Below are 12,220 nucleotides of genomic sequence, written 5' to 3'. Positions count from 1 at the left end.
TCCAGAGACTAGAGAGCCCAATATCTTTGCCCAAAGGGTACCAATGAGGTGCAAGTATCTACTTAAGATCTAAAGAATGAAGGGAAACAGATGCCATTAGTTTTCCTTTTTCTTTTCCTGTAGCAGCAGTCATAGGCAGAAACTGACTTCCCAGACCTGAGTTTTGCAGCTGCCTCCAAGCTCCCTATCGTTTCAGCCTCCTCTTGGCTACAGAGGCTGACAAAATCAGAGGTCCTGGCAGCTTTCTAACCTTCTAGGAGGCAAATCAGAGACCTAGAGATGGGCCCTTGGTTTTCATCCCTCCAGCCTTTTGTTCTGTAGGCATCTAATTCCCTCCATTAAATCCCTTTCTCCTTGAAACATCTAGAATAATGTCTGTCTCCTTCACTGAGCCCTGACCCAGAGGTATACAATGCCCATTTCACAGCTGAGCAAAGTAAACTGCCTAAGGCCATGCAAGTTTCAGGACAAAAAGATCTCACACCCAGGTACGCCTGATTTCAACAGTCACAGAATGAAAGTTAAGCATGTCTCCAGCCCATGACCCAGCGATTCTACTCCTAGAAATTTACACAAGAGAAATGGGTGCATTAGCCAACAGAACAAAGTATTAGGTGACTTTCATAGCAGCTTTACCCATAATAGAAACAAAACAAAAACCTAACAACAACCCAAATATCCAACAACAAAAGAATGAATAAACAAACTGGGAAATTCATATAAGTGACATATATATTATTGAGCAAAAAAAAAAAACTACTGAATCACATAACCACACAAAGGTTACGCTGAGGAAAGAAACCAGATACCAAATGCTGATTTCATTTATACAGATCCTATCAAAGTGAAGCAAAGCTATACAATGGTAAGAGATGTCAGAAGAGAGGTTCCCTTGTCAGTGGGGTGGTAACAGTCGAAAAAGTGGCAAGAGAGAAGAACCTTCTAGAGTGATGGAAAGTTCTATTTTTTGATCCAGGTGGTAATCACACAATGCATACATTCATGCAAAAGTTCAGCCAGCTCTGCAACTGGATAGTGATGGTGGCGGCACAAGCAGATGCCACTGAATTTACACTCAGAATGGTTAAAATGGTGGGTCTTACTGTGTTTTATTACAATTAAAAAAAAAAGTATCACACTCCCCACTTCTGTGTTTTACTATATATGCTATACTTCAACTTTTTAAAATACATGAAAATAATAATAAGAAAAAACTTCACTGTGAGTACGTAAGCTTTTGAGGACACACTCAGGAGACCACTGTTCCCACAGGAAAATTTTCCTCAATTTCAGGCAAATATTTTTCACCGCACTTCTTTGGTAAATTCAGCCTACCTTTCCTGTCTCTCCCCAACTCTTGAGTAAAGACATCTGCAAACTATACTTAAGCACTACAAGCCGATCGAGTATTGCTTCTTTTACTGCTGCTGCTAAGTCGCTTCAGTCGTGTCCGACTCTGTGTGACCCCAGAGACGGCAGCCCATCAGGCTCCTCTGTCCCTGAGATTCTCCACGCAAGAACACTGGAGTGGGTTGCCATTTCCTTCTCCAATGCACGGATGCATGCTAAGTCGCTTCAGTCGTGTCCGACTCTGTGCGACCCCATGGACAGCAGCCCACCAGGCTCCTCTGTCCACAAGATTCTCTAGGCAAGAATACTGGAGTAGGTTGCCATTTCCTTCTCGGCCTCTGATTAAAATCTGAAAAAAACACCGATATTCAAAGTGAACTCATTAGCTCTTGATTTCAACGTATTTTATTGCCACTTGCCTGTTTTTAGATTCTTCACAATAACACCAGAAGGAAAAGCACAAATGCTTCCAGTTGCATTTCTGGAAAATTTCAATGGATGTCTGAGATGCTACAAATCTCTCTCCCCTCTTAAAACTCACCCAGACACTAAACAGACCCGACCATGGCAGGCGAAGTGCTCTCCCTGAAGTTAGGCAGAAAAAATCCCATGTGCCTGAGGTATCCATTAAATGTGGCTGCTGGAGAGTGACTTCATGTCAGTCAGTAACAGCGAAAGAGGCCTTGCAACAGTCACCAGGAGGCTGTCTCCAGTGCACTGGTGAAGAACAAATCAGAAAGGGATCCTAGTGACAGGCCTGCCTTACCTTCTGCGCCCATGCTACAGGCAATGTGGTTCCTGGGAGAGGATTCCATGGGGAAGAGAGGGGATACTGGAGGCTCCCAGGATGCAGTTTTCACTGGGAAGGGTGAAGGGGAAAAGGAAGAAGAAGGAAAAAGAACTCTCAAGAAGCTCTGTGAGATGGTTGCAGCTGCTGACTTGGGGCTGCAGAGTGAGGAAGAGAATTCAGTACCCACTGAGCTAGTACATTATTTAAGCTGCAACTGAATAATAGATCTTTCCATCACTTCATGAGCTAAACAAGACAGCCACTCTTAAAAAACTGCTGTGCAGAGAGACTTCATTGAATCTCTTCTTCAAAGAGAAAACAAAGAGAAAGAAAACACACACAATTTGTCTGAGTATGAAAGCACTTCAAGGTGACAAGAACCAACAGAAATTTAGAATGGTCTCTAGGCTTTACACTGGATACTGAGAATCTTAAGCACAGTAAGAGACTTCAGAGATGATCAAGTATAGTTATCCCCATAAGGTAACTGAGAATTATTAATAGAATTACATGCCTTAGCTAAAGTCACCACGCTAATTCTTAGTACAGCTTATACACCAACGAAGAAACAATCTGTATATTACTAAAAATTCTACAGTATTTTTTTCTTATGGACAAACTATCATCCACTCACGCTATCAATGTCAGGAATCTAGGAATCTACTTTTCTAAGTTCTCAAAGAGTCTTTCATTCTTACTACTTTATGCAGTAAGACTTCCCCAAATCAAGTCAGTAAAATGTGGTCGATACTTTAGGGAATGTGCTTGGTGACCCGTCAGTGTCTGGGGTGACCAAGATGACGCAGACCAGGGAGGGGCTCACAGCTGACAGGAAATGACTGGCATAAGGCAGACATGATAAGGGCTCAAATAAACACTGGCGTGTGCACACTAGCCAATCACAGGCCAGGAGGTTAACTGATTCAGCCTGAGGGAAGAAGGATAAGGGAGCAACTAAAAATGAGCTCACCAGAAGTTTCTTCTGAACTATTCTTTTCGAAAGCAGAAATGGTTAGCTTGGCTAATACTGATTTCTTCAAAGAACTTCATTCTGCTTTGCTAGATATATTTGGAGAGAGTCGTCCGAGGATGGAGAATGGGCTGGTAGCCTCTGATAGGTACATCACCTCTCCTCCCCATTGCTGAGCCCAGCACAAGCAACCTCTCAGATGCCTGCTGCAAAAGGAGGCAGAGAAGAAATCCCACCTAGGATTCAGAAACCTAGGATTCAGAACACTTCCTTTATAAGAAATGTCTCTCAGTGAATGGAAACAAACAGCCATATATGGAACATTATTTTATCAGAAGAACAACAAAGGTTCCCGAAGCTACAAGTCCTAGAAGAGAAGGTCACTAAGTCCTATTGATGACTAAAATGCATTATTTCCCCAGTTCACCTTCAACTAAGTGAAAAAACCTAGAGTATCTGCAGTATTCTCTCATCTCTAACAAAGCTTTTTCTAACATATACAATGGCAAAGATACAACTGGATTCTGGGACTCTCCTGGTGGTCCACTGGTTAGGACACGGCACTTTCACTGCAAGGGACCCAGGTTCGATCCCTGGTAGGGGAACTAAGATCCTGTATGCCTTGTGGCCAACAAAACAAAACATACAACTGGATTCTAATCATTACCTATTAATTACAGCCCAATAACTGTTAGTGAAAGTCGCTCAGTCGTGTCCAACTCTTTAATGACCAGCAAGACTATCCCAATAATTTTCTTCCACAGTGTATTACATATGTTCCTTCTAAATGCCTCTGACTTCTCACTAACTATATTGTCACTAACTATAAAAACATAACTATATATTTAGTCCTGTGTTTATATAGGGTGTCAGATGAAGCATACTACAATTAAAGTTTCCAAAGACGACATCATTTTTCTCTTGTGAACATAATGTATATATTTCATATGGCTGAGTAAAGTCTATGACACAAATAATAATTACTGTATTGATTAACTCTGAAATCCATGTTTACATATGCATATGGGTAAAATTCAGTAAACATTTGTACTCAAGGATGTGACATGAGGTTTTTGCCATGATTAATAGTATAATTTGAAATCCTGGGGTCAGAAGAGCTTCCTGTTATACCCAACAAATATTTATTTTCAAAAGATCTATCAATAGTCTTTTACCACTACTATCAATACCCCCAAACTCTCCCCCACCCTCCCCACACACACACACAAAATGATGGGGGAACAGAAATGTAAGTAGAAACTATAATCTATAATCTAATCAGGCAAAATATTTAGCTTGAAAGCTAAAACAAACACTCATTATCATCAAAATTTATACTGCTATGGTTTGCAACACACCATGATGTGTAAGTGACAGAGAAGCTGCATTGTTTTTAAGATTAAAGACCTGATTTAACTTTAACCATCTGGCAGAGGCACTAAACAAATATCTGGACTGACTTTAAATGACTGAAGAACAAGTTACTAATTGAAGCCCTAGGTTTTCTCATGAAAACTGTGCACACCCACAGAATGAGGGATTCTGGTGACTAAAACAGTGTTTTCTGTCGTGGTTTTATTCACCGACCACAAAGAACCTCAATTGCTCTTTTCTCCAGGTCATAGCAGCATGCTTTTTCCCTATCTCAAGACTTGCAATTCCTATGACAATCCTTGTTAAAGAATAATTTACAGACCATAGGCTTCCCTGGTGGCTCAGATGGTAAAGCGTCTGCCTGCAGTGCGGGGGACCCGGGTTCGATCCCTGGGTTGGGAAGATCCCCTGGAGAAGGAAATGGCAGCCCACTCCAGTACTCTTGCCTGGAAAATTCCATGGACCGAGAGGCTCCTCAAGCCTGGCAGGCTACAGTCCATGGGGTTGCAAAGAGTCGGACACGACTGAGCAACTTCACTTTTATGAGCTTCATTTTTAATGAGTTAGATGCATTGCATGGGAGGCTGCTTGGGTCTCTCTACTCTTAAGCACTTATGAATGGTGACTAAGATGCATTTGGTAACAGAGGTATGTCCTCCAGGAGTGCCAAAGCTCTTCCCCTCTTTTCACCCTGCTGCTGCTGCTGCTAAGTCGCTTCAGTCATGTCTGACTCTGTGTGACCTCAGAGATGGCAGCCCACCACGCTCCCCCATCCCTGGGATTCTCCAGGCAAGAACACTGGAGTACACTATCTTACTGCAAACGTCACACCAACAGACCTTAAAATTGCAGAATGGCTCATGGGAAGCAGAGAAAGGAATGAGACTTACGGAAGACGTTAAATAGCTTCACAAATACACTGTATGGGTAGACAATGGCACGATACACACATTAAGACATAAAGCCCATCAAGTTCAACTTTCCTGTCTTTTCTGGGCCATGCTGTGGTGACTTTCCTGAAGGTGTGGTTGAGGTATACCTAGCTCTCCATACCTAAATGTCACACTCACAGTTTAAGAGTATTTTCCAAATCTCAGATTTCAAGGGCTCTCTTCACAATTTTTTATCTTATTCTCACTCCACTCATCCTAATGAGTTTACAGACTGGCTTTACGTTTTTTATTTATACAAGAGGAAAGCACGGTAATTGAAGAATGGGCAATGTCCCTCCCTGTACAGTCTGTCTGTACAACACACTTGGGGGAAAAACACTGTTCAGGAGATAGCAAAAAAGACAAGAGAAAATGCGTAACAAACTTAATAGATGGTTTTCCAATGACAGTCCTGCATCTCCCTTTTGAGCACACAGGTTATTGAGGCTGATACAGCTTTGGATGAAAGAGACTCTAGTTCCCTTAAAAAGCCAGTATGAAACAGTCACCATTAGGGGAAGACCGATGCAGGCCTGCCTGGGCTCTAGCAGTCAGAGACCAAGTTCTAGGAAGGGCATTTCCTAACGAAGCTACAAAAGTGGATGCTGGTACTTTCCGCCTCAGAACGTTCTTCCTCATACGGTGACATGGGCATAGTACAGATTTATTTGGCTCCTTTCCTAGGTAGCCTTTAAACCTGGAACTAGCTATTGCCAATAGCAGATAGTGGGACTGAGTGCCTGGTAAGTTTTTTCCATTGCTGTTATATGAATTTTGCAAAATTTTTAATGGCGATACCAACTCAGACCCTCATAAATTTGCTAGCTAAAGGAGCTTCTACTCATAAAGGTAATCATAAAAGTTCCTGTGGGGATAAAGTAGGTTCTAAACTGCTTTAGGGAACATTTCTTTCTGAACTTTAAAAAAAAGCCCGTACAGGACTTCCCTGGTGGTCCAGTGGTTAAGAATCCACCTGTCATTGCAGGGAACAGGGGTTAGATCCCTGGTCTGGGAAGATCCCACATACTGTGGAGCAACTAAACCAAACCCTACGAGCCCCAACTACTGAGCCCACGTGCTGCAACTACTGAAGCCTGTGCACCGACAGCCTGTGCTTCTAAGTAAGAGAAGCCAGCACAACGAGAGACGCCTGCACCACAATGAGAGCATCGCCCCCGCTCACTGCAACTAGAGAAGCCCATGCTCAGCAATGAAGATCCAGCGCAGCCAAAAAATAAAATATATATATATATTTTTAAAAAGGGCCATGTAAAACAAGTTTTTAACCTACACAACAGGTGTTGAATCTGACCCCTGAGTCTATGTTTCTGACCCTGACCCTTGGATTTAGGATGAAGAAATAAACTCAGTAAAACATCTTAGACAATCATTCTACCATGTCCACTTAATTTTCAATGAAAATTCTTCTCAACCCCAAGGCTGGCTGGTCCAAGGCCATTCCAGCCCAGCACTTGTTGCCCTGTGATTACCACCTCAAGTCTGATCAACAAGGCATTTTATAGGGTATCAGCCCTCAATCTAGATAAGCTAATCTATAGCCACAGCTCCTCAATGGGATTTGTTTTAGGGATTAGGCAAGGAATTCCCTGATGGCTCATATTTTTGGTAGAGGTATGTGGAGAGTTTCAGCGTGATTACTAACCCTTCCTAACTCTTCACCCCACCCGCCCTTCCCACATGTCAAGCTACTCTCGCACCAAAGCTGCATGACATATGACAGCACACAAGACTCAAGTGGCCCCGCCTAGTTTCAAGGACTTATCTGTCTCCTAAGAAGAACTTCTTCAGAAAAGAAAAACTTGCTAAAGTCACTAGGGATTTTAGCATCTCCCTCAAATTCCCAGGCACTTCTCCCACGAAAGAGAAATGTCTGGCTGTGACCTTCTGTCAATATACAAAGAATTAGACTAAAAGTCTAACAAATGGAGGCAGAAATCCTTGCAAATGGAACTCCCCAGCAAGTGATGCTAAAAAATTTAGGATCTTAAGCATATGAGTGCCCCCCAAATAGTAATATTCCCTATGTAGGGGGTGTGGGGTAGAGTGTTTACTAGGAAACTGGCTCACTCCTTTGCAGGAAAAGTCAAGTCATCAATGCATTAGGTATTTCTGTGGCTTTTTCTTAAAGTTCTCTTACTGGCATTCAAGGTCTTTCAAGAGTGTGAGCATCTTTCTCCCAGCAACTGCCTTGACACCTACCTGGCGTCTCCTATTTGTGCTTCTAGGTCCCACTTGCCTCCGTAATCCAGGATCCTGCACGTAAGAGTTTTCAGCACCTGTTTCGGTTCATATTACAGTCAGCCCTCCATATCCTGCAGATTCACGAATCACAGATCAAAAATGTATGGGGGCAGGGGAGAAACCCCAGAAAGTTCCAGAAAGCAAAATTTGAATTTGACACACCAAGAACTATTTACACATCATTTACATAATATTTACATTGTATATAGTATTGTAAGTAGCCTGTGCTTGCATGCTCAGTCACTTCAGTCTTGTGGGACTATTTGCAGCCCTATGGACCCTCTGCAACCCTATGGAACATAGCTGCTAGGCTCCTCTGTCCATGGGATTCTCCAGGCAAAAATACTGGAGGGGGTTGCCATGCCCCTCCTCTAGGGAATCTTAACCTAGAGATGATTTAAAGTGTACAGGAGGATGCCTTGAGGTTACAGGAAAATACTATGTATGCCATTTTATATTAAGGACTTTGAGCATCTTTGGATTTTGGTATCCTATGGAGGTCCCAGAACCATTCTCCCCCTTCCCATGATACCCAGGAACGACTGTACAAGCTACTGTTTATTTAGCACCCACTAGCCAGGCACCCTGGCACATTTCATTCAGTCCTCACTCAACCCTGTGAGGTGTGTTATTGGCCCCATCTTCTAGACTGACTTACGCTGTGAGGAATCTGTTCAAATGGCAAACTTTCCTCCCCACAAGAATCCCTGAAGGGAGTGTGCACAGGACAATCCCACACTTTGTTGCATTTCTGTACTGCAGACTGTACATCTGTATTTCACACTCCCTCCTTCAGCCACAGGTATCCCAGCAGAGAGAGTCTACACAATCTAAAAATACACCTAAAATTTTCAGCTCGCATAGCACACTCTTAAAAGACAGAAATTGAGTCTTGCTTATCTCATGCACTCACCTCTTCACAATGGACCAGCCCAAGTAGGTGCTCATTACGTTATTAGCTGCGTGGTCCTGAAAAAGCTGCAGCAGTGAATCGGGGCAGGGAAAATCTCTGACAGCAGCTCAGAAAAAGCACAAGAAAAACCTCAAAAGCCACTACCACATTAGTAAGGCACCCCCTCCCCTTCTTTCACCTCCCCAAAGAGGGAAAACGACAGCATCCTGTTCATCTCTCTAATTGGAATACATCAGAGTCTTAAAGATTGGCATTCTTCCCCAACAAGACAGGGTGACAGAGGCATCCTCACACTGAAGTGAAGCCAGTCATGAAATTTTATCAAATAACCCAATTTCATTCTCTAAGGCAGGATATCACATGGCACTCTGCTACAAATGCAATCATGACCACTAACTCCTCACTTAAAAAGGAAACAGTCTGATTCCAAAGTCTGTGTGCAGACTGTCTCGCCCAGGAATCATCCAGACACAAGTGGACCTGTTCTCCCAGAGTGTCAGCACAGCTGGCCCAGACCACCTAAAGATCTGAGGACAGGGCCTCCTGCCTTCTCTGCTGGGATTCCCCCAACTGAGGAAGGGAGGGCAGTTTCTATGACGGGATGAGGGCAGTTTCTATGAGGGCAGTTTCCACTGGGAACTGCAGGGAAACCACAACCATTATTCAGGCTAGACAGCTGCCAAGGCGGCAGCGCTGCCTAAGAACTGAAGCTAAAACAGAGGTGGGAGGCTGTATTCCTTTCCATTACTAAGCCCTGGAGTATTCACTCCCAAGTTCATCCACATTTCAAGAATGTTAAAACCCTGTAGTCAAAACCCTGATTATTTATAATTTAAAATAAACTACTGTGTAAAGCAGAGACTTCACAAATGAAGACAGAAAAGGAACTGGTGACAGGTAAGATAATACCAGAGTACAAAGCATCCATCACTCTCTTCTCTTGGCGTCCTCCCAAACCCCAGCTCCATTTCCTACAGCGAACAACTTTTACTTCTTCTGCAGATGTAACCGATTAAAAGGGAAAACGAGGATTCTGGTCCAAAGAGTTGTCAGTGTGTCTCACGCACATACGCCTGTAATTTTGCATCAACCAACAGAGAAGGAAAACGCAGGCACAGGGCAGGCGGCACAGCAGGCGCAGCGAGACGCCCCCGAAGTAGCAAGGATCCAAGACAGAGTTCAAGACAGTTTCTCCCTACTCGCGACTTAACCTGAAATCCAAGTGACTCTGGAGAACAGAGAGAAGGATCCAGGAGCCTCGGAGGCCACGAGCCACCACCCCCGTCCGGTGAAACCTACCCGCTGCCCTCAACCCCACCTCCGCATGGGAGAGTCCCAGTCTCCCATGGCGCCTCCGGGAAGCCCACCACGCGCTCCCAGGCTCTCTCCTCGCGACCCTTCTCCCAACCAAGCGGAACGCAAGAGGGAACTTACAGGGAGCCAACCTGACATTTCCCGCCGAGGTGGAAACCCGCGATCTCCTCGCACCGGCATCTTCGGGCGCGGGTCCCGCGTGGGCGCGCCTGTCCTGGGCCCCGCTCTTCCTCCTTGTCCAGGCTGCAGGTCAGTCCCCCGCCCCGCAGCCGGGTTTTAGCCCGGTGCAAGTCCGCGGGGACCCACCCCTTTGTCCCTCCCTCCAAGGCGGCGGCGGCGGCAACGGCCCGCCCCCTACCCAACGCCGCGCCTCTGCGCCCGCCGCCTGGCCGCGGAAACTCTCAAATGGGCCGCTACCAACCCTGCACGGCCGGGGGGAGGGCTTGCCGGCGCCGTGCCCCCGGAGACCCCGCGGAGCGCAGTGAGCGACTCTCGGCCGAGGACGGAAGAGGGGGCGGCAGCAGGGAAACCCCGAGGCCAGAGCGTCCCGCGGCCCCCACGCCCAACCCCCCTCCGGCGGACCCGATGGTTCGCTCCGCGGCGCGCACTGGGGGCAGCAGGTCCGGCTCCGGGCGCGCGCCGGGGAAGCGCTGCAAGTTCGCGTGAAGCAGCGCGTTCGGGATGGTCTCATTGTCCGCGGGGAAAGAATCTGCCTGCAGTGCGGAAGACAGAGGTTCGAATCCCTGGGTCGGGAAGATTCCCCTGGAGAAGGGAATGGCAACCCACCCCACTATTCTTGCCTAGAGAACCCCATGGACAAAGGAGCCTGGAGGGTCCAGGGTCCATGGGGTCGCAAAGAGCTAGACGCTACTGAGCGACTGACACTTTCACTTTCTTTCTGCCCCCAAGGTCGCGTGCACATCTTGTACGAACACTTTTTGGAGAGGTTTGCAGAGGCTTCTTCCCAATTCTCTTCCAAAAGAAAGAACCGGGGAAGCTCCAAAGTTTCTTTTTGTCCTGCCTAGAGACCAGACCGGCCAGCCAACACACACACATACACACCCAGGACTGTACCCCACGTTTCTCGGCTCAACAATTGATACCCTGAACTCGGAGAGTGAGAGGTTCATGTTAAATAATAAAACAAGACTTTTGGGAAAATATACTCCAAGTTATCTCTTTGGCACATTCCCAACAACTCCAATAGAGTTTAAAACTCCTCTTCCATTTCTGAGGCTTTTTTTCTTTTAAGTGAAAGTCGCCCAGTCGTGTCCGACTCTTTGCGACCCCATGGACTATAGAAGTCCTTGGAATTATCCAGGCCAGAGTACTGGAGTGGGTAGCCTTTCCCTTCTCCAGGGGATCTTTCCAACCCAGGGATCGAACCCAGGTCTCCCGCATTGCAGGGGATTCTTTACCAGCTGAACCACAAGGGAAGGGAAGCCCCAAAGTAGGTCACAAATGCTTATCAGGAAGAATTCATCAAATTCAACTCCGTACATTTATTCATTGTAGAATCCTCTGTCGTGGGTTAGTCACTCAGTCTTGTCCAACTGTTTGCGACTCCATGGACTGTAGCCCAACAGGTTTCTCTGTCAACCAGATTTTTCAGGCAAGAATATTGGGGATCTTCCCCACCAAGGAATGGAACCCAGGTCTCCTGCATTGCAGGTGGATTCTTTCCTGTCTGAGCCATCAGAGAAGTCTCAGTTCAGTTCAGTCGCTCAGTCATGTCTGACTCTTTGTGAGAAGTCTACGTATATATAATTGTGCACAATAAATAAGTTTCCTTATTTTAAAGGCATGTAAGTTATTTGGAGAATCAAAACAGATACCCTGAATAAAAATATACCTTTGGGTTTGAAATCTTAAGGAAACCACATTGTGAGAGAGAAACGTTCAGTCCATCCTGCTCTTCGGTTGAACAGTTCGTAGTTTACCTTGGCCCACCAGAAGGTAGATGGAGGTGAGCATGGCAACCCACTCCAGTATTCCTGCCTGGAGAATCCCCATGGACAGAGGTGTATGGTGGGCTACAGCCATGGGGTTGCAAAGAGCTGAACATGAGTAAGCGACTGCATAGCACCTCAGAAGGTAGAAGGGTTGATGGACCCACTGAGGAGATGCAGAAGCCAGGCTCTCTCCCTGAAAAGTTGCTTCGTTTCCTGCCTAATGAAAACAAGTTTGGCAACTTATGTGGAAAAACAAGTCGAGCAGATGCCTCTGAAAGTGTTAGCTTCTGGCTTCCTTTGCAATGGCAAAGTGCCTGCCTCTGAATAAAAAGCACTGTGAGTAACATTTCCCAGTTTTAAGTC

The 12,220-nt window shown here is 45.6% G+C and overlaps 1 protein-coding gene across 5 annotated transcripts in view; it reads right to left on the bottom strand.

The window, feature by feature from the left end:
* The window catches only part of TJP2 (tight junction protein 2), a 96,421-nt gene that overhangs the window by 67,534 nt on the left and 16,667 nt on the right, over positions 1–12,220 (bottom strand). For 4 of the 5 annotated variants that reach the window (XM_068974106.1, XM_068974109.1, XM_068974112.1 and 1 more), the window contains exon 1: positions 10,026–10,085. The exons of the other annotated variant lie outside the window; for it this stretch is intronic. In XM_068974106.1, coding sequence (XP_068830207.1) covers positions 10,026–10,085 — 60 coding nt within the window. Of the gene's footprint in view, positions 1–10,025; positions 10,086–12,220 lie in introns of those variants that run through there. 5 annotated transcript variants of the gene reach the window in all.

Source organism: Capricornis sumatraensis, chromosome 6 (assembly GCF_032405125.1).
Source record: "Capricornis sumatraensis isolate serow.1 chromosome 6, serow.2, whole genome shotgun sequence".
Lineage (NCBI taxonomy): Eukaryota > Metazoa > Chordata > Mammalia > Artiodactyla > Bovidae > Capricornis > Capricornis sumatraensis.
This window is presented reverse-complemented; position numbering and strand designations above follow the sequence as displayed.